Raw genomic sequence first — 20,425 nt, forward strand, 5'->3', positions numbered from 1 at the left:
AAAAGTCTTAAATACCCATTCCCACTAACAGAGCATTACTCAGTCAGACTCCCTCTTATGTAGCTGAACCACTTCACCTGTACTCTTCAGCTCACTCTCTTCAGTCAAATAAGCTAAATGTATTGTCTGTCCCTCGCTCTCACCCATCGTGCTTTTGCGGCCGTGGCACCTAAATGTTGTAACGCTCTGCCTGCTCTCATACAGTCTGCTGTCTCTGTGGTTTATTTTAAAAGCCAGCTAAAGATGCACCTGTTCAGACAGACAGACGTTAGGGTAACTTGTCTGCTCCAGATCTGTATTTTATTCTTGTTTTGTGTACTGTTGTCGTGTGAATTCTTTTTTTTATGCAACCAGTTTTGCTAGATGTGATGTTTATTCTCTTAAGGCCCTGACACACCAAGCCGTTCAGCCGTCGACCAAAGCGTCTGTCGGCCTAGTTTTTGTGGTGTGTCCCACACTGTCAGCCCTTCGACGTCTGCGGCTTTTCGGCCGATTGAGCATGTTGAATTGGCGGCGGAGCTTGTCAGTGAGAGAGATCACTCTGATTGGCTGTTCAGGTTTTATTTCCTCGCCCCTGTAGCGAGTGAATCTGCCTGTAGTGAAACCGGGGCTAACCGGTGCTTCCTCCTCAGGCTCCACTTCACTCAGCTGCCCCACAGACCCGCTGCTTCTTCCCACTTTAACCTGAATAACAAACCGGAGCTAGCTGGGAGCGGCTAGCAGAGCGTTAGCCACAGCATGACCGGAGGGAAGCACAGCCAGTTAGCCTCCGCTAGTCTCTGAGCTAGCCCCGGCTCTCTGGTTGGATCCAACCGGAGCACTGAGCCCTGGTTTGTTATTCAGGTTAAAGTGGGAAGAAGCAGCGGGTTTATCAGCAGCTGAGTGAAGTGGAGCCTGAGGAGGAAACACCAGGACCGTCTGGATGTAATAGTCCGTGGAGGTGCTGCGGTGCTCGGCTGCACAGATAGGAAACCCCTCGGCTGACAGGATGTACCACTCTCTCACTCCGCTCTCTCTCACGCAGGCGCAGAACGTACGTGCTACTTGGCCGTCGGATGTAGTCCGTGTAGTGTGTTCAAATGCAACTGACACAGAGCGACATGAGGTGACGTGGACGACGCAACAGTTGGCTTTCGTCGACGCTAGTTCTTTGATGTCGGTTTGGTGTGTCCGCACCTTTATACATATAATGCCCTTATGAAGCACTTTCTGACCCATGTCTGCAAAAAGCAATTTATAAATACATTTTACTTACTTACTAGCTTAAAAAGTCTAAATCTAACTTGGCTAAAGCTGTAAGAACCCTGGTTATATAATTGACAGTTAAACTACAATGTCTTGTTTCACATCAGCCGAGAGAAGATTAACAACTCTCCCAAGACTGTAAGGGATCAGTCATAACACATATTTAATGTACAGTTATATAGGTTTTTAAACAAGTGGGTTTTGCTATATTGCATAAGGTAGGCATAAGGAATTTATTAATAAATGTCAGTGGAATTTAGTCGTATAATTAATTTTTCTGATGTATTATATGTATTGAATATCAAAATATCCACTTTTTTGATCAAGTCTCTTCTGTAGTGGAATTAACATCATATTATGCACACATACTTTTATTGTGACGGCCCACCAGCAGATGGAGACATGAAATACAGTAATTTCTAATGTATGTAATATTCATTTATTGTTTATGATTACGAAAAAGCATGTTGGCCGATTCTAATAGTTCATTTTAAAGCCAAGATCAGCCGATGACGTGCTGATATCCTTCCTGATTTAGCTATTGAATCAGTGTCCTCTCAGTCACAACCAGTTCTGCTGATGAAGCTGAATGGAGCTCAGCATGATATGACACTTGGTGGTTTTTAAATGAGTCAGTGGTGTTGATGGTTTGCATAACAATGACCAGTGTTCACTGGCTGGCTCTCTCTCTGTCTGTAGTAGGTGCTAATGGGGCCTTAGCATCACAGTGACATGCTGTGTGGTGGCACTAGTCGTTGTTGTTTGAATTAATTTTAATATAAATATTTGCCTGAGCGTCCTCAGTGTTTAAAACTCTGGCCCTCCCTCTAAACTTGTGATGTCATCGCTCTGCTGCTGACTCAGAGGATTTGCTTAACTGTGTTTCATTTCAAACAAACCAACAGTGCTCCTGATCGCGCTCTGTAAACATGAGCTCAAGTGGAAAACTAAATGCAGTCACTGAAGTTGCAAATTTCTCGCAGGACAAGTTCACGATCTCAAAAAGGGGCGACAAGCCTGTTCGTTAACTTGAGCAGCTGCTGCACTGTTGTACCCAGCCATGTAGATTTTTATTAGAATTCACAGCGTGCAGCTTTCTGCAGTCAGCAGTTTGAACTCTGCTTCAACAGGGTCAATTTATTTTTCAGTGTGAGACATTTTTCTTCTTTAATTATAAACACACTTTGCCCCTGATCTGCCAGCCTCCATATACCACCAACACTGAGGAGAGAAGTGGCTTGTGGCCCAGGTTTTATGTCTCGTCTTGGCGGTAATTGTTGCAGTAGCAGCTGCACAGATGGAGGAGCATAGGCAGAGACAGCAGCCATCATTACTAATATAACTAGATTATAACTGGTGCCATAATAGTCCCAGTTATATTTATGTGTATGCATAATCTAAAGGGTATCTAAAATGTCTCTGACACATGATCAAAGTGTGTATGAGCAGCAGCAGTCGGTCAACAGTAACAGAAAGGATTGTGGTCAGCGGCGAGGCTGAGACCGCCTGCTGCTTTATCTGCTAACGTTTTGTAGCTATCAGCTCAAAGACATGTTGCTCTCTCTCTGTATCTGCCCTGCAATCACACACACACACACACACACACACACACAGCTCATGTCTGCATCTCTGCAGGCACACACTCACATTCACACTTGAAACAATCCCCTCTCTCAGACGATAGTGGAATATATGAGAGGGGTTTTTGTTGCCGCAGCGCTCAGAGGAAATAAATGTTGTTCACCTCTGTGCAGACCTGCAGTGTGTCCACAGTTCACTCTCAGCTATTGTGTTTTTATGCTGAGGCCATCCTGAGTAGATAGAGTTTTAATAGGGATGTATTACAGCCTGTTTCACTGGAATTGCATTGCTAGGCAACTGCTGCTTGGGTCCGTGACTACTTCCTGTCTGCTGATGTCATTCACACACACTGTAAAACATTTTAACAGGAAATACAGAGGGACACGTTTATGATGTGTATGTTGTCAAGGTCAAAAATGTTCTATAGACTGAGTCACTTCCAGGTGGAAAACACCCAGGTCACGTTCATAAAATGAAACGCTGCCTCAGTTGACCCTTTGCTAAGCCCCACCCCTTAAACTCAGACAGGCCAATCATAGCATGGCATCAGCCAGCGATGACAAGGGTCCAACAACTACATGGCCGTGCCCCATAAACTCAGATTTTCTTAATTTTCAGACTGGTTTTGTTGATTTCGAGCCAAACGTTGTTGCTGAGGCAGGTGTGATAATGAGTTTTACTGCTGGCTGGACAAAACAAGTAATTTGAAGATGTCATATTAGACACACATAAATCATGATGAGCATTTTTCCTCTATTTTCTAATCTAAAACCACACTTGTCAGAGTAATTGGCAGTTAAACAAACGTTACTTGCTCTAAATTCACTGCAGTTTTACCGTTTGGTTCTTGTCTCTCTGTCGAGCAGTGTCTGACCTCTGGAGGGGTCAAACCTCTGTAGGTCATCCCGCCAAGTGTTAAAATCCCTCTTCAGGGCGGCCACAAGGCTTTTTAGAAAATTACAATAAAATCAACCACAAGGATGTCGCTATGGAAACCTTATCAGCCAGAACACAGAGACACGTGACATCCAGTGATATATGTACACAGTAGAACGCCTTGTTGTGTGTGAGTGTGAAGCCACCATATGGCTGCGCTCCCATACATACACACAGATGTCTATCTCGCTGTGGCACACACACACACACAAACACAATATGGTTGCATTCTCATACCTTCCCAGCATCCACTGTCTCTATTTGTTGTTAATGTGAAGCTGAATTAATGCACAACACACACTTAAAACTAGAGGGCAGTAAATGTTAATTTTGCTTTCATTAGCACAACATCCATCAACTAGTCACTGACTAAATGCTGAATGAATTTAAAAAACGAGGCCTTTCCTTTCAGCCTTGCGCTCCAATGACTCTGAGCTTCAGCACTGCATTTCGAGGGCCCTCTCCAGTTACCACTGTTGCATTGCTGAAACAAAGTACCAGCCATCCACCCTGTGTACTACACTGGTCAGCCAACGTGAGCCTTGGCCGCTCTGCATGGCACACGTCCATGGTCAGGAGGGACCTAGCTAGTGGCGTTGCTCATTTGGCGATTAACGCCGGTGACACAGTCCCGGTGGTGGCACAGGAAACATGGAGACATGGTACCCACCCTCTGGTCTCCTCTGAGGTTGCCACGGTGAGAAAGTGGCTTAATGTGAAGCTACAAGTGGCCACGATGTATCTGCAGTAGAGCTTAGATCAGGCCCAAAAAATCCAGCCCGACCCCACCTGAGCCAGTGCATGTTCTGTCTGAGCTCGGCCCGGCCCGGCCCTTTAACTGTAATTATGAGCCTGACATTTTTTTTTAAAGGATTGGGCCATTAAACCCTTGTGGTGACTGCAGTAAACTGAAGACTGTGTTGTCAGTCAGAAATATTCTGTGTGGTTAACAGTTAACATTGACATTCCTATTTGAAACACACACTTAGAACCATTTTTTTTCTCCCTAATTAGACATAAAATTCTCATAGTTAGAAGAACAAAAACACACACACATTAACAACAAGCAGGTTTAAACTAACAAAAGCAGTGTGAATATTTATCTCAAAGTCGTCTCGTTGCGTCACTTAGTTCAGTCATTTGTAAAGATAGAATGTCAGACATCTGGTCGAATCTTTTGTCTTCAACATATAGTGAAAATGTGTGTACGTGTGTGCAGAGGGCATGGTAGGGGGTAGAGTGCTTTCTTTTGTTTGCAGAATGTGGCGTGTGTGTGTGTATGTGTGTGTGTGTGTGTGTGGTCTTTGTGTGTATTTTTCAGGTCAGTTGAGCTGCCTGTCTGAGTCGTGTATTTCCTGGCGGTTGGTTTCTTATGATAGATGCACTCTGTTCACCTCTGGCGCTATCTGCCCATCTTTGTCTCTCTCTCGAGCACACTCACACACAAATTCAGACACACACACACTACTGATGCAGCAGTTTTAATCCCCGAGGCAGGTTACAAGTTTTTACAGCGCCATTGTTGCCTCCTTCTCCTCTCCTCTGTTCCTCTCGCTCTCTGTGGGTCTCTTGCTCTCCGTCAGGTTACTCTAGGACAGCGTCAGTTGGTTTCACTGCAGCTGGGTTTACTTACTGCAGCACAGTATAATGTATTACACCTCCAGCAGGGATACACACACACACACACACACACACACCCACACACACACACACAGACAAATCGGTGATTGCATACTGGTGTGCTGCTGAGTGTGTGTGTGAGTTCAGTACTCTGCACAGCACACAGAAGAGATTATTGTGAGACACTGGTTTGGTTTCCACCAGCTCTGCAGCTGGTTCGAACTCTGGTGGTCGTATGAATTCATGCTGCGACAAAACAGTCAAACACACACACACACACACACACACACACACACACACACACACACACACACACACACACACACACACACACTTCATAAAACCTGTTAACGTTCAAGTGTCACCTCAGATTAACACAGATGCTGAAGCAGCAGCAGTCCTGAATAAAGCTCCCAGATGCCCATATTTGGCTCTGAGCGTCACACTTGACTGCAAAACTCCCAGAATCCCTTTCTGCACCTTCTTCTTCTTCCAACTGCTCTCTAGTGTTTGCAGCTGAGCAGCACTGCACCTCACTGCTGCCTTCCCTCTGGCAATAAAACATGTGTTTATTTCACATTTATTTAACACCATGAATAATTCATAATGATGCGCCTATACTAAAGTTTAGTTTGTTTTTTTATTATTTTTGCAGCGCTTAAAATCAAAGGACGTAGACACAGTGTGCAGAGAGGCCTGAAAGGGCCTTATTCATGACAGTATACACATTATTAAGAATATACATATGTAGATTATGTTAGATAGAAAAGCAGGAAGGAAAACAACAGAAAGGATGCCATTGTAATCTGATGATTGTCTTTTTTTAGGGGGGGCTGGGGGTCTTTAGAGGGAGATAACAGGTCAACAGTTGATGCCACATAGACGTGATATACATCATCTGACAACTGGAACATGAAGATTAATTTGAGATGCAGTTCAGCACTGTGTGTCAAGTTTTCTGGTCATGAAAATGTAAGAAATATTGTTTCATTTAGGTGCCAATTCAGACTTTGAGAGTTGAGCATGTATAGCTTAGAGCATTATGATGGAGTATATGATGGCCATATCCATGATCAGTTATGTCTCAGAAGTTGTTGCAGCAGATTTTGGGTTGATACCAGTTGTTACAAAGATTGGGTGCTCGGGGCGTCGGTAGTGGTTAGTGCTGGCGCCCCACGTACAGAGGCGATGCCTTGCTGCATCCGACTCCGGTCTGCAACCCTTTGCTGCATGTCATCTTCCCACTCACTCTCTCCTCATTTCACACTTTCCTGTCAATTAAAGGCAAAAAAGCCCCATAAAAGAATCTTTGAAAAATAAAAAAGATTTGGTGCTAAATGTAAGGATTTTTGACCAGCCTAGAATTAATTAAAATGGACAAAAATCCCTCCAAAATACCAGATTAAGACTCCAAGACCTTGAGGAACACCACAGAAAAATCCAGCAGTGATTTGGCATAAAAATTATTGATAATTTGGAGATTTGAAGAGTTGCACTTTTCAGCGATTGAAAGGTGAGCACTTTCGTTCTGGAAACTGCTGAGAAACCTCCTTATTGTCAATATCTCTATGAAAGCCAAACATCCTCTGAATGCCTGAGGTCTCTAGTTTGTGGTTGTGAAGTTTCATGAGGCTGTGATTATCCTGGAGGTCACTGGAGGTCATTTTATACAGGGACGTCTGATTCAAAAAATGGTCTCACTGCAATTTAATGGCTACTGTGGGGGCTGACATCATCACACATGAATGTAGTTGGTCTCATTGAATCCACAAAAGTCTCAGCTTTCCAGTCGGACCCAATTTTTGCAATTCTAAGACTGTTTAGGGACCCCAGTGTGCAGAAATATAAAAAAAAAAAAATAGGCGAAAATGACACGCTTACTGAGTTAAAACTGCATGGTTTTTTAAAACCAAAAAAATGCATGTGACTAGAGTGGGCATGTCTTTAAGGGGGAGACTAGAAGGTACCAAAAGAGCTCTTTTTCATTCAGATATCTTGAGATGATACCTTCAGGGACCCCTGTGAAAACAGCCACCCCACCAGTTTTTCCGTCACCAAAATTTAGCCATTGAAAGACAGTAATGTCGGCCGAGAACGCCGGCATCCCAGAAGAGTGGAAGAGGTTTAAAAAAAGTAAATAGAGACCAAAAAGTAAATGTGTAAATTAGTTAGAAAATAAGACATGAAAAGTACACATTAGAGAGTAGTATCATAGTAGTATCATCATCAATAAAGTTTCCTGATCAGCAGCAGATGTGGTGTGTTGATTTGCCTGGGATGCAAATTCACCATCTTGTAACACTTGTTGACTCATCTTTCACACAGTCACGTGTTCACATCCATTTGGCTTCATTTATTACCCTGCCAAAGAGGAAATGACCTGTTCTCCACATTGTTATGGCTGCTCAGGTGCAAACTTTCACTCCTCTTCTGAAGTGCAGATGGTCTGAGCCGCCAGCAGAGTTTATTTCCCTTCATCTCTCAGATATAGTAGTTTATTTTTATATGAAAGATTCATGCGTGGGAAATTATTTATAATTCATGCACGGTTACGGCTTAGCTGGAACTGTGGCGGAGTTCTCCTAATAATTTTCCCTCATAAGAGTGAAGTGAAGGCAACCGCTTCTGTGCAGCTTCCTGGCAGGAGGATGAGTGGCGTAAACAGCCGGCGCCTTTTATGGATACTGTGTGTGTGTGTGTGTGTGTGTGTGTGTGTGTGTGTGTGTGTGTGTGTGTGTGCGTGTGTGTGTGTGTGTGTGTGTGTTCACTATGTGTGAAGAATATTTATAGAAGTCTGATAGGAGTTAACACATACAGCTGGCACAGGATGTCCCACCAGCAGACAGTGGAGGGTCACAGTACTTCACAGGCCCCAAGTTTGGTCCTTATTCATTAAAACTAGAATTTTCTTATCAACTTTACCGTCTTAATTAGTTTTGCATTATTTTATACCTTTCCTGTGGTTTGTTTCACACTTTCTAAAGCACATTTATGTCATTAATTTGCACTTTGTACCTTCCCTTCTTTTACTCTGACACATTTCTAACATCTTCACATCTAGTTTCACCTGTTACTTCACATTTTTGCCGTCGCTCTGACACTTTCTCTTCTACTTCCACTCGTATATTTCATTTCTTTTAAATGGTTTCTTTGTGGTGTGACCTCTAAACAAGTTTTTCCAACAGTCAGCATCACTGTCTGACATTGTGTCAGCTCATTGTAATGCATACAAGTTCACCGAGTTCATTACATGTCGATCACGCTGTATATGTGTGTGTGCCAGTGCTGCATCATGTTTCTGTGCATACTGAACCTCACAGATCTGCTCGTACACTTTCTAAAATTAGCTTCATCTCTTTACAGCAGACAGACACATAGTGATCAGATAAATAATTGGTCATGAGCACATCAACATCATGAGAATGGTGTAGATTAGTTCATATGCTTAGCATGAGGAATAAGTGCCATGCATAAACTTTGCATGAGACAAACTGCCTCTGTGTGGGTAACACCATCTGCTGGCGACTCCTAGCTCTCTCCCTCATAGGGCGCTATGACCAAGCTTTAGCACAACCAGTCTTGGAATTTCAGAGATAGCGAGGAGGTTTATTTTCCAGCGAGGGGAAGACAAGCAATGGAAGTTGGAAATATGGGGCATGGGTAGCATTTTACTGTGAAACTCGGACTATAGGACAACAGCACAGAAGAAAGATGGGACCTGTTAGTAGCAACCAAGCCTTGGTTTGTGATGGGATTTTTTAATTTTTTAATTTAATGTTTGTATTTTTTATCGGTCCGTTTATTTTGTTGCTTTTTCTTCTTTGCTGCAGATCAATGTGCGCGTCACCACCATGGACGCTGAGCTGGAGTTTGCCATCCAGCCCAACACGACAGGCAAACAGCTCTTTGACCAGGTAAGACACATGTTTGTTGTTTATTAATTTCAAGGATCCCTGAGCAGATTGTGAGGACACACACTTCTCCAGCAGCGTGTTACAGGTGCAGCGAATATGTCTGTTTTTTAAGTGACCTCTGTGACCTGCTGTTTGTTACCCATCACTAATGAACGCAACACTGACAGTTAACGCGCCTGAGTGCCAGTGGGTGCTTGGCTGGGTCTGGCTTGGTACTGGTTCTGCACAGAGATGACACACAAAGTGCTCTTTGTCTAAACTGGGAGCTCTTAGGAGACAGTGGTTGCAAGTGTTGGGTGGATGATGGTGTGTGTCTGGGAAGTAAAAGGCCAGCTTTCAGCATTGTTTCATGTCAGGCTCTGAAGGTTTGGTGGGGTTGTGGTGACAGAGGGAGGAAGGCTGAATAAAAGGGAATCTTTTTTTTCAGCGGTTGTTGTTGTTGCTCTTGTGTTTGCTTTATAGGAAGAGATCAAAACACAGAAGAGCTTTTAAGGCTGTGCAACACAGGTTTATGGAACAATGCATCTGTCTGATCGGACTGAATCATCAAGTGTTGTTGTGTGAGAGGAGAGAGTCCCTCCTTACTGTATGGAAGCCAGTGCGTCATCAAACTCTGGTTTTCTTCTAGTAGTTGTGTGTATTTTTCTTCCTGCTGTGGCCCGACGTTGGCACTGCAACATGACATGTAATATTCCCAGGTGGGCCAATCAGGGCCCTTTAATGGCTTTTCAGAGCCCAGAGCAGCTCTGGAACATTGTGTCTGTACTTTAAATGTGGAATAGACCACTCAAAATAAGAAATTGGCGTTTTACTCTGCAGTGGCTCCTGGGAGAGAATATTGGTCAGCTGGTCCACCTCTTTGGTCAAGACTGAAATATCTCAACAACTGTGACTCAGCATGTTGTGAAATTTGGCACAAACATTCATGTTTACCTCGGGATGAATGAGAATAACTTCTGACATCTTCTGACTGCCAAATTTCAATCTGTCCAATACTTCACTTGGTCATAAAATGACATTCCCTCAAGGGATGCACTGATTGTGAATTTGTTTTACAGATACTGATATTTTTGTTGTTGTTTGTTTTTGTTGTTTATTCCTCTTTTTGTACCTGGTAAACAAAGCACTCTTCGTTATGAAAAAAATAAATGAACAGATTTAAAGTTCTTCAGCCTTCATAAAGGGCCATACACATGCCGCATCTTTAACCGCCTGGAAAACACAAGGTTGGCTGCAGGGCGCTACTCTGTGCCAAGCTTCAAGGGCGTGGAGACTGGTTGCGTCTGAGGTTGCTAAGCGACCATATCATAGACTATGTACCAGAAATCTTGAGTGCAGAGCTGATCTTCTTCCAGGTGTTTTGTAGTGTGTATTAGGTCAAACATATCATCCGTGGGACAGATTTAAAGCTTGATTTAAAACTTGTCCTCCATATTTATCACAGACTAGGGATGCACCGAAATGAAAATTTGTGGCCGAAGCCGAAGCTGAATAAAATTAAACGCTTGGCCGAATACCGAGTACCGAATGCCGTTGTTTAGTTTTTCATTAGTTTTTGCAGATGAACCCCTTCCAGATTAGTGTTGTCACTGTACCAAAATTGGGACCCACGGTACGATACCAGTGAAAGTATCACGGTTCTGAGTAGTATCAGGATACCACAGCAAAAATGAGGCAGATGTGCCTTTTGTCATTTATAAAAAGATAAATCACTTTTCTATAATACATCAATGATATTTCAATGGAATAAATTACTTATTGACTTATTCATACTTCAAAAACAGCATCAATTAGTGATTAACATAGGGGGGACCAAAATAAAATAAATAAATAAAAATCAACCAGCCACCCTCCTCCCCTGACAAGTAAAGAACAGTCCCTTCACAAGTAAAGAACAGTCCCTAAAGTGCGGTGAGGTTTGTGGACCGTTACCTGCCACAAAGAGAGAAATGTGAACGGCTCGTTTCTCCTCTGACACGTCACATACCTGTGTGCCGCCACGGCTCGGCTGTTCAGGTACTTTTGGGCAGTCGTGACAACAAGAAGAGGAAATTATTGGACGTGGAGCCGGACTTCTCTGTCGCCGGTAAGCCGTTATGTTGCGCCGCGGAGCACTATGGCCTCCGTATTTGACAGGAATACATTCCTGTCTATGTCTGTGTCACCCGTTCAACCCACAACTGACAGGATTCGCCTTTCGTTTCTGCTGCTTGTTGAAATCTGTACTCACACAGCGTGCTCCTGAATGATTTCTTATGCTCGCACAAAACTATTTTTAGTCGCAAATGCGAGTAAAATGCTCATCTTCATGTACAGTGGTGTTTTAGTACCGCGGTCTACCACTGGTACCAGTATACCCTGCAACACTACTCTAGATAGTTCAGTATTACATTCTTTGCAAACTGCTTTTCTTCTATCACTCTCCAACACTTTGAAATATTGCCACACTGCCGACATTTTACTCCAACCGTCACCGCACGCTGTTTGATTGCGTCATCAAAACACGCCGCTATTATTCGGCCTTGCTTTTCACTTATTCCACCAAATACCGGATGTGTGTTTTTTTGCAAATATTCGGCCGAATATATTCGGTTACCGAATATTCGGTGCATCCCTATCACAGACTGATATTTACTGAAGAAGGGGAAGATATATCTCGGCTGTAATTGGTTGTGTGCTTGATTGGCGGTGTGCGCTGTTATGTTCCAAAAGTTGAACTCTGTTTATCTCACCCTGAAAATAGACACTTAGAAATGTGTGTATGCTGCCACTGCTTTACTCCAGCGGTTTGGCTCGCCCGCGGCACGTCTACATTGAAAACATTGAATTTGAGCGTGCAAAAAATGTGACATGTTTACGGCCCCTTGCACTGTCTTTGACTGAGCATAAATTCAATTGTACAAATGTATTAAACAACCTTTAATATAATCTTCTTTCACATGAAAAACTGCAATGAATTTCTCTTTCAAACAACTGTATTTATTCATTTCTCACCAAAAACTACACCGTACAAGTTTACATTTGAACACATCATGATAGAATTATAACTTATCTTTGCCTAATACTCATTATCATTGAACAGAGCTTGAATGCATCATAATGTAGCTCAGTGCAGCCTCTGTTAGCTGTTAGCTCGGGCCTCCGGCTGCTAGCAGCTAACATAAACCAAGGAGGTTAAAGAGGAGAAGTCACAGCGTCATGTCACGTCATGTTGGTACAACACATCCGCAGTAAAACCTGGTCTGCACATGCAGAAAGGCGCGATAGCTGCTGCACTGTCACAGAACATGGGTGATGACTGATTAGTTTCACTGAGCCCTGCTTTTAAGCCTGGGGAAGTCACAGCTGTCGTTGAATGTCATCTTACTTGCCGGCCTATCGTCTAAGACTGATGTTCAGCCGATAAACTTCATCACTGCAGTGGCGTCTCGTGCAGAGTTTTCTACTTTTACCTTTACTTTCTGTGTAGTGTTACTTTTGACACCATTGTCGAGGAGTTTGGGAAGAAACTGTGCCGTTCTCAGCTGTCACGGTCAGCAGACAGCTGCAGACAGTGACGACTTACCATCTAAGTAATGGCGCTGACGCAAGACAGCGGAACACACAAAATGTTTGCCGGATCCATCGATATTGCCTGAAGCTTAATACACACTGCAGCACCTAGCTAGACGAAACCAGTGACACCATGTCTGTTTTTGTCGAGCTTGTCGGACCTAGCAACAATTAGTTTCATCAAGCAAAAAGTACATTTGCAGGTTCCAGTTTCTCTGATGACGTTTTGCTTTGTTCGTCTGTTCTATAACCTTTTGTTTGAGACTTTTAGGAGACAGAAGGTGAAAAGTGAGTGAGCCGACAGGTGGAGCAGTAATGACAGACCTCAGTGGTGGATGAAGTTTCATATGTCCATCGTCGGCTAAAAATAGATGCAGATAAAATGGATACCCCCCTCTGGTAAGACACAACCATTACCAGCAAGTAGAAGGAAACTATGTGACACATCCCACAGGAATACACTTAGTTTTTGGAGGTTTTTAGATCACGAGAGGTTGGACTGAGCGCACAATAAACTAATGAGACGGGATACATGATACTAATGCTGAACTTGAAGCTAGAGCCTCGGTATACATGTCAAACTGATCAGCTTCAGCTAGAGATATCCCTTCATAAAAACAGTCGCATCCCCAGTGCTCATTTAACTGCATGTGTGGAGGAGGTTACGTACAGGACAGGAAGTCACGTGTCCAGCAGTGAACAGTGAGCTCTGTGATGATGTGTCCTGCACGAAGCAGCCTTCAGAAAGCTGTTTCATTTTTTATTCACATGAATGAAGAGAGGGCCTCATTGATAAAGAGGCTGTGGAGCTAAATATAAACAGGCATAAGCTTGCTCCAACACACACACACACACACACACACACACACACACATACACAGAATGATAAAAGGCCTTAGTGTGACAGGAAAGCTGTTTAATCAGACTAACCCAAACACCAGCGTGTAAGCCTCTGAACACTGAAGCACCAAACACACGCACACTGTTGAAGTTGTGTGTGTGTGAAGTGTTTTCATCTAATATGAAAATAAGGAGTCCTGTTCAGGCGCCCAGTCAGCTCCACGTTTGCGTCCCTTTTATGTCGCCTGTCTTTCCTCCTTTCTCTGCCACGTAGTATTCCTCCTCTCTCATCCCGGTGTTCCCGAGTCATTTATCCACATTCTGAGGCTTCACTTGTAAATCTGCACGCTGAGCTCCCAGCATCCGCATAACTGCCTCTGCATGCCGCATTCCCAGCCCCAGTGGAGGCCTCCAGCGTGTGTGTGTGTGTGTGTGTGTGTGTGTGTGTGTGTGTGTGTGTGTGTGTGTGTGTGTGCGTGCGTGTTTCAGGTGGATGTTTCAGTGTGTTTAGATTTGTTGTTGGATACACATGCGTATTTAATGTGTTTATGTGAGCACGTCTTTCTGTGACTGAGTGTGTGACACAGTTAATTATATGGTAGTGAGTGCCGTCGTATTGACTGTGTAAATCACATTAGAGTCTGAGTAAGCGTCCGCATCCCCCCAGGGACTCTCTCCCTCTCTAAATGGGACGACAGTTAGTGAATGGCAAAGTGTTTGAGAGAGTAGGGAGGGGAGGCAAAGTTAGAAAGGTAGGGAAGATACTCAAAGATGGATGAGAGGGAACAGGAGGAGGGAGGAGAGCCCAGAGTGAGTTCATGTGCAACAAATAATCATGGATAACAAAGGCTTAATTTAAATATATGGACAAACATAAGTGGACAACTGTGTCCTCATAATTGCATGTACATTTGGGTAAACCCCTTCTTACAGGGAAGCTCAAAGTTTTGAGCACCAGTTTAGGGAACCAGCATATAATTGACTGCTGCACAGGAAAAGTGCAGTTCTAAATTGTGCCCTGAAATCACTGACTACGAAGTAATCGCCACATAACTAGTAGCTTTCTACAACAAGTTCTCATCTCTTATCTGACATGCACTTGTTAAGGGGTGCAGTTTGTTGCAGTGCAATGTTTCTGAAGGCCGCACTGTGAGCAACAACGCCGTATTACAAAGTAGGGAAATGTTAATGCTGCAGCAGACATAGATATTAAAGACGTAAGTTTGCTTCCAAATTTGGGGTCACAGCTTAGGGAAGGCCCTCTGCTGTTTAAATCTGAAAATGCCCCCATGCCTGAAGTGAGGCCCATCTTTTTTCGCCTGCTTATCCAGGGCCAGGTCGTAGGGCCAGCAGGCCAAGGTGTTCCCAAGCCAGATGAGTTATGTAGTTCCTGCAGTGTGGTCTGGGTCTGCCCCAGGCCTGCTACCAGTGGGAGGTGCCCTGAACACCTTTAATCAATGGCTCCCTGTCCTATCTAACATACACCCCCCCAACATCAGATGAACTGAACTCACCTATAGGATGCTCCAAAACGTCAAAGACTCCCCCCATTTACCAATCCACAACGACATCTTCAACCCACCACCTGCTCATCTCCGATCTAGACGTCCAATTTGGAAGGACCCCCCACCCACCGACTTTGATGCCCTGTCTGCCTGGGTGACTGAATGGGAATCCAAAGACATCCCAAACAAACATCTAGCGTCAGACCCGACTCAACCAGTCTCTGGCACCAACCTCCCAAGCAGACAGTGGTCCACCTTGAACAGATTTAGGACTGGTCCCTGCTTGGCCAGCCTTCACAGACGGGGGAGCAGCTTGAGCCCAGTGTGTGCTTGTGGGGAGGAGCAAACCATGAAACATATTATTGAAGCCTGCTCTCTCCAAAGTCTAAAAGGAGGTCTAGCCTCCCTCCACAATATAGATCAAGAGGCTACTGCTTGGCTTGAGAAATTTGCATTCGCTAAATAAATAAAACTTAAGGTGCCCAGGAGGATCTTGATTAGATGCTCCTGTGAACCTGGGAGCTGTGTTGTCCACGGCTAATAGTTCCTGGTAGAGTCCCCAAGGCAAAGTGGACCCAAGGGTGGGGCCAGGATAAGAGCGAGCATCAGGTGGCCAGGCCTTGGGCCGTGGGGCCTGTTTGGGCTCAGCCCAAGTAGTTAACATGGAGCTGTCACCGTGTGTAGGGTTGGGTACCGAAACTCAGTACTTTTTGTACTTGGTACCGATTCACGTCGGTACTACCGAGTACCGATTCACTTAAAATGAACGGTGCCAAATTTCGGTACCTGAGGTGGAGGCGGAGCGAGAGCGCATGACTCGCACCTCAGACTCAGCAACATTGGCGACAAAAAAAATGTGCAGACAAAAGTTAACGTGCAGCACTGTTCCTAAATGTTCTAAATGAGAAGTTTAGACTATGGGCCCGAATGACGCATAGTGCGTCCAAATTCACACCTGTTCTTCTCTGTGGATTTTCTCCGCGACCGTGCGTCCTAGCGAGAAGCCACGCATATCACGTGAAACAGCTGAACTGTAGCTTTCCAATAAGGCCAAGCACTTGTCGGTAATCCAATGTTTTCACAGTGAACAAAAAATGATAAATTTACACTAAAATGATGTATAACAGAGCTTTCATACAGTTTTGCACACACATTACTGTTGGATGGATTACTTGCAAACGCAGGCTCGCACAGAAATGCCACGCATATGACATGAAAGCGCAGGACCACACACATCATTGTGCTGTCATCCCATCATGCTATAAATCCAGATCAATTGTCTACAAAATAAAAACCTGACAAACTTCTTTACAATCCATTATACAGATCTTGTTATCAGTCACTTCATATAGTGAGGAATATCGTATCTTACCACGTCTTAGCCTTGCGTGTGTTTCTCCCTGTCTATCCACATTTGTAGTCCGGCTTTCAAGATGCAAATATCTCCATATTGTCCAGTTGACACTCCATCAAACATTGTATGACAAGACCAGCCACTTCACCTTTGCGCACCCAGACAACTGTAGCCTAATGCATGCTGACAGGGCCGTAGTCACCATATACATTTAGGGGGACACATGCCCCCCCCCCCTTAGTGCCCAAAATGTCCCCCTAATATACAGTGCCCTCCAAAAGTATTGGAACAGTGAGTCCAATTCGTTTACTTTTGTTGTAGACTGAAAACATTTGGGTTTGACATCAAAAGATGAATATGAGACAAGAGATCAACATTTCAGCTTTCATTTCCAGGTATTTACATCTGGATCTGATACACAACTTAGAAGTTATTTGTAATGGAACACAAAATTTTTAGGTGAGCAAAAGTATTGGAACATATAAACTTAAAATAGATTAAAGTGAATGAGACTTAATATTTAGTTGCAAATCCTTTGCTTTCAATAACTGCATCAAGCCTGTGACCCATTGACATCACCAAACTTTTTTTGCATTCTTCTTTTGTGATGCTTTTCCAGGCTTTCACCGCAGCCTCTTTCAGTTGTTGTTTGTTTTGGGGGTTACTCCCTTCTGTCTCCTCTTCAGCAGGTAAAATGCATGCTCTATTGGGTTTAAGTCTGGAGACTGACTTGGCCAGTCTAAAACCTTCCACTTCTTGCCCCTGATGAACTCCTTTGTTGTTTTGGCAGTGTGTTTTGGGTCGTTATCTTGCTGCATGATGAAGGATCTCCCAATCAGTTTGGTTGCATCTTTCTTTAAATTAGCAGACAAAATGTTTCTGTAGACTTCTGAGTTCATTTTGCTGCTGCCATCATGTGTTACATCATCAATGAAGATGAAAGAGCCCGTCCCAGAAGAAGCCATGCAAGCCCAAGCCATGACATTACCTCCACCGTGTTTCACAGATGAGCTTGTATGTTTGGGATCATGAGCAGATCCTTTCTTTCTCCAAACTTTCGCCTTTCCATCACTTTGGAAAAAGTTAATCTTTGTCTCATCAGTCCATAAAACTTTTTCCCAGAATTTTTGAGGCTCATCTCTGTACCTTTTGGCAAATTCCAGCCTGGCCTTCCTATTCTTCTTGCTAATGAGTGGTTTGCATCTTCTGGTGTAGCCTCTGTACTTTTGTTCATGAAGTCTTCTGCGAACAGTAGATTGTGATACCTTCACTCCTGCCCTCTGGAGGTTGTTGCTGATGTCACTAACAGTTGTTTTAGGGTCTTTCTTTACAGCTCTCACAATGTTTCTGTCATCAACTGCTGATGTTTTCCTTGGTCTACCTGTTCGACGTCTGTTGCTTAGTACACCAGTGGTTTCTTTCTTCTTCAGGACATTCCAAATGGTTGTACTGGCTATGGCCAATGTTTGTGCAATGGCTCTGATTGATTGTCCATCTTCTCTCAGATTCACAATTGCTTCTTTTTCACCCATAGACAGCTCTCTGGTTTTCATGTTGGTTCCACCTCTAAATGCAGTCTGCACAGGCAAAACCTATCGTACCCAATCTGAAACTGAGCTCAGACATCCAGTGCTATTTATTGTTTGAATAATCAATGTAACTGGGAGACACCTGGGCAACAAAACACACCTGTCAGTCACATGTTCCAATACTTTTGCTCTCATGAAAAATGGGTGGGTTCAAACAAAAGGTGCTATCTTCTAAGTTGTGTATCAGATCCAGATGTAAATACCTGGAAATGAAAACTGAAATGTTGATCTCTTGTCCCATATTCATCTTTTTATGTCAAACCCAAATATTTTCAGTCTACAACAAAAATAAAGGAATTGGCCTCACTGTTCCAATACTTTTGGAGGGCACTGTATAACTGAAACTGAAAAACAACAACAAACTTTGTTTACTGCAAACAAAGTGGCAAATATTATCTTGGAGGACATCATTGCACTGGGTTGACTATTTTTCTATGATCTTAGATGTAAATATTGCATGTTTCTTTCAGATAAAACACATTTTTGACTTGTGAATGAGTCAATGGAATTTCTTGTAATAATGAAAAAATACTGGCAATCATGTCCGTCTGGCACAAACCACATGTTTTGGACAGCTGTGAAGTGACAGAATGTCCCACTGTCATGGTTCTTATATTGCCAGATTCCAGAGAGTCTCCCCTCTTCATATATGGTAGAATATGTCTTTTTCCAACTTGCTATGGTGAGATACATGTAAAAATGTAAGAATGTAGTAACACAGATTTGTTTTTTTCATTGATATAAAAATTAATATAAATAATACAAATATAAAATGATATGAGCTTAAAAGTAAATGCAGTAAAAATACCCCAAAAAGGCCTAGGGCCCATAGGGTACCGAAATGAGGTACTGTTTGGTACCAGTACCGTATCGGTTCAGTTATGAACGGTACCCAACACTAACCGTGTGGGCTCACCACCCACAGGGAGAGGATCCAGGGCTCAGTGCATTGTGTGCCGGGCGACATTCAGGGGAAGGCCCTGGGCGTGCTGATCCCTGGCATTGCGGACCAAAGCCAGGTCCAGAAAGAAATGGTTTTTGCTAAACTTGACTGACGTGCAGAGAGCCCTGACCTCAACCCAGCACCTTTAGGATGAACTGAAACCCTGACTGTACAGCCAGGTCAGGATTTCATGGGCTGTTTTTAGGATAGCTTTTTTTAAAAATTGCGGGAGCAAGTGAAATTAGCGAAATTGTTTGCAGTTTTTTTGTGTAATTAATTAAAAATCAAAGGCAACCTGTTCCAGTTACCACTAACTGTGCATATCTAACTCACCTTGAATCTGTCAGCATGTCCACTAGATGTGGTTGGAGCACATTTTCTCTTGGTGATGTGTCTTGTCTGTTGTCCACAGGTTAGAGTCGTTCTCTGGTTGTGTTTTGTGCTAGAAAAGTGTTTGTCAATGGATTACGTTCCGATTGTGTTGCACACTGCACAACAGTTAATCCCCACTTTCGTGCAGAACATCAGGGAATTGCCCTACACTGTCTCAAGCAACACTTTTTGTGTTTGGGTTTATGTTTCACATCTGCATCTTCACAACTGGAAACAAGGATTAAGATGGTGATGTTGAGCAATTCAAGAAGACTCATGGGAAATGATGATGATTAGTTTGCAGCGATCAGACAAGGTCACACAAGATTCATTGGGATTGGTTGAATGTGTGTTAAGTGTTACAATGGTGACATCACAACATCCTGGAGGGGAGTTTGATTAGTATTTTACAGTGTGATGTCATGGTGTAATTAGTGTCAAGAAATGACGCCTCTGCAATGATGCACTGCCTGTATCTGCCCTGGAAGTATTGAGCTGTGGTTTCCCTCAGCAGATTTCCAATCAGATCATCTCTTCTCTGGGTTTTTAATTTAGTCAGAGTCAGTCAACTGATTAAAACCATAAGTATTGTGTTGTTCCAGGTGGTGAAGACGGTGGGTCTGAGGGAGGTCTGGTTTTTCGGCCTGCAGTACACAGACAGTAAAGGCTACATCACGTGGCTCAAGCTCAACAAGAAGGTGAGAGACCCCGAACAGGAACACTCAAAGACTCCCTGCCCCCTTTGTTCCTGTTTGTATCATATGTGCAGATAAACTAACTCCCACAACTTGAAAACAAGATTAAATTATGAGAGCCAGTAAACAGTCACCCTGCTGTGGTCCAGACTTTATCATAGAAAGCCCCAGAAGTAGACTTGCATGTATAATCTGACTTTAATATTCTGTTTGGCAGAAGCTTTGATCCAAAGTGCCTGAAAAACAGCCTCAGTGAAAACACCTTGTTTAAAACATGTG

General features: G+C 43.5%; 1 protein-coding gene across 2 annotated transcripts in view; it reads left to right on the plus strand.

Annotated features, from left to right (window-relative positions):
* Positions 1 to 20,425, plus strand: part of LOC117251195 (radixin) — a 75,403-nt gene that overhangs the window by 40,121 nt on the left and 14,857 nt on the right. Inside the window, exons 1-3 of one of the 2 annotated variants that reach the window (XM_033617243.2) lie at positions 8,994 to 9,123; positions 9,213 to 9,296; positions 20,054 to 20,149. In XM_033617243.2, the coding sequence (XP_033473134.1) occupies positions 9,094 to 9,123; positions 9,213 to 9,296; positions 20,054 to 20,149 (210 nt within the window). In that variant the 5' untranslated portion in view covers positions 8,994 to 9,093. Of the gene's footprint in view, positions 1 to 8,993; positions 9,124 to 9,212; positions 9,297 to 20,053; positions 20,150 to 20,425 lie in introns of those variants that run through there. The other variant, XM_033617245.2, reaches the window with a different exon arrangement.

This window comes from Epinephelus lanceolatus, chromosome 14 (genome assembly GCF_041903045.1).
Source record: "Epinephelus lanceolatus isolate andai-2023 chromosome 14, ASM4190304v1, whole genome shotgun sequence".
NCBI lineage: Eukaryota > Metazoa > Chordata > Actinopteri > Perciformes > Serranidae > Epinephelus > Epinephelus lanceolatus.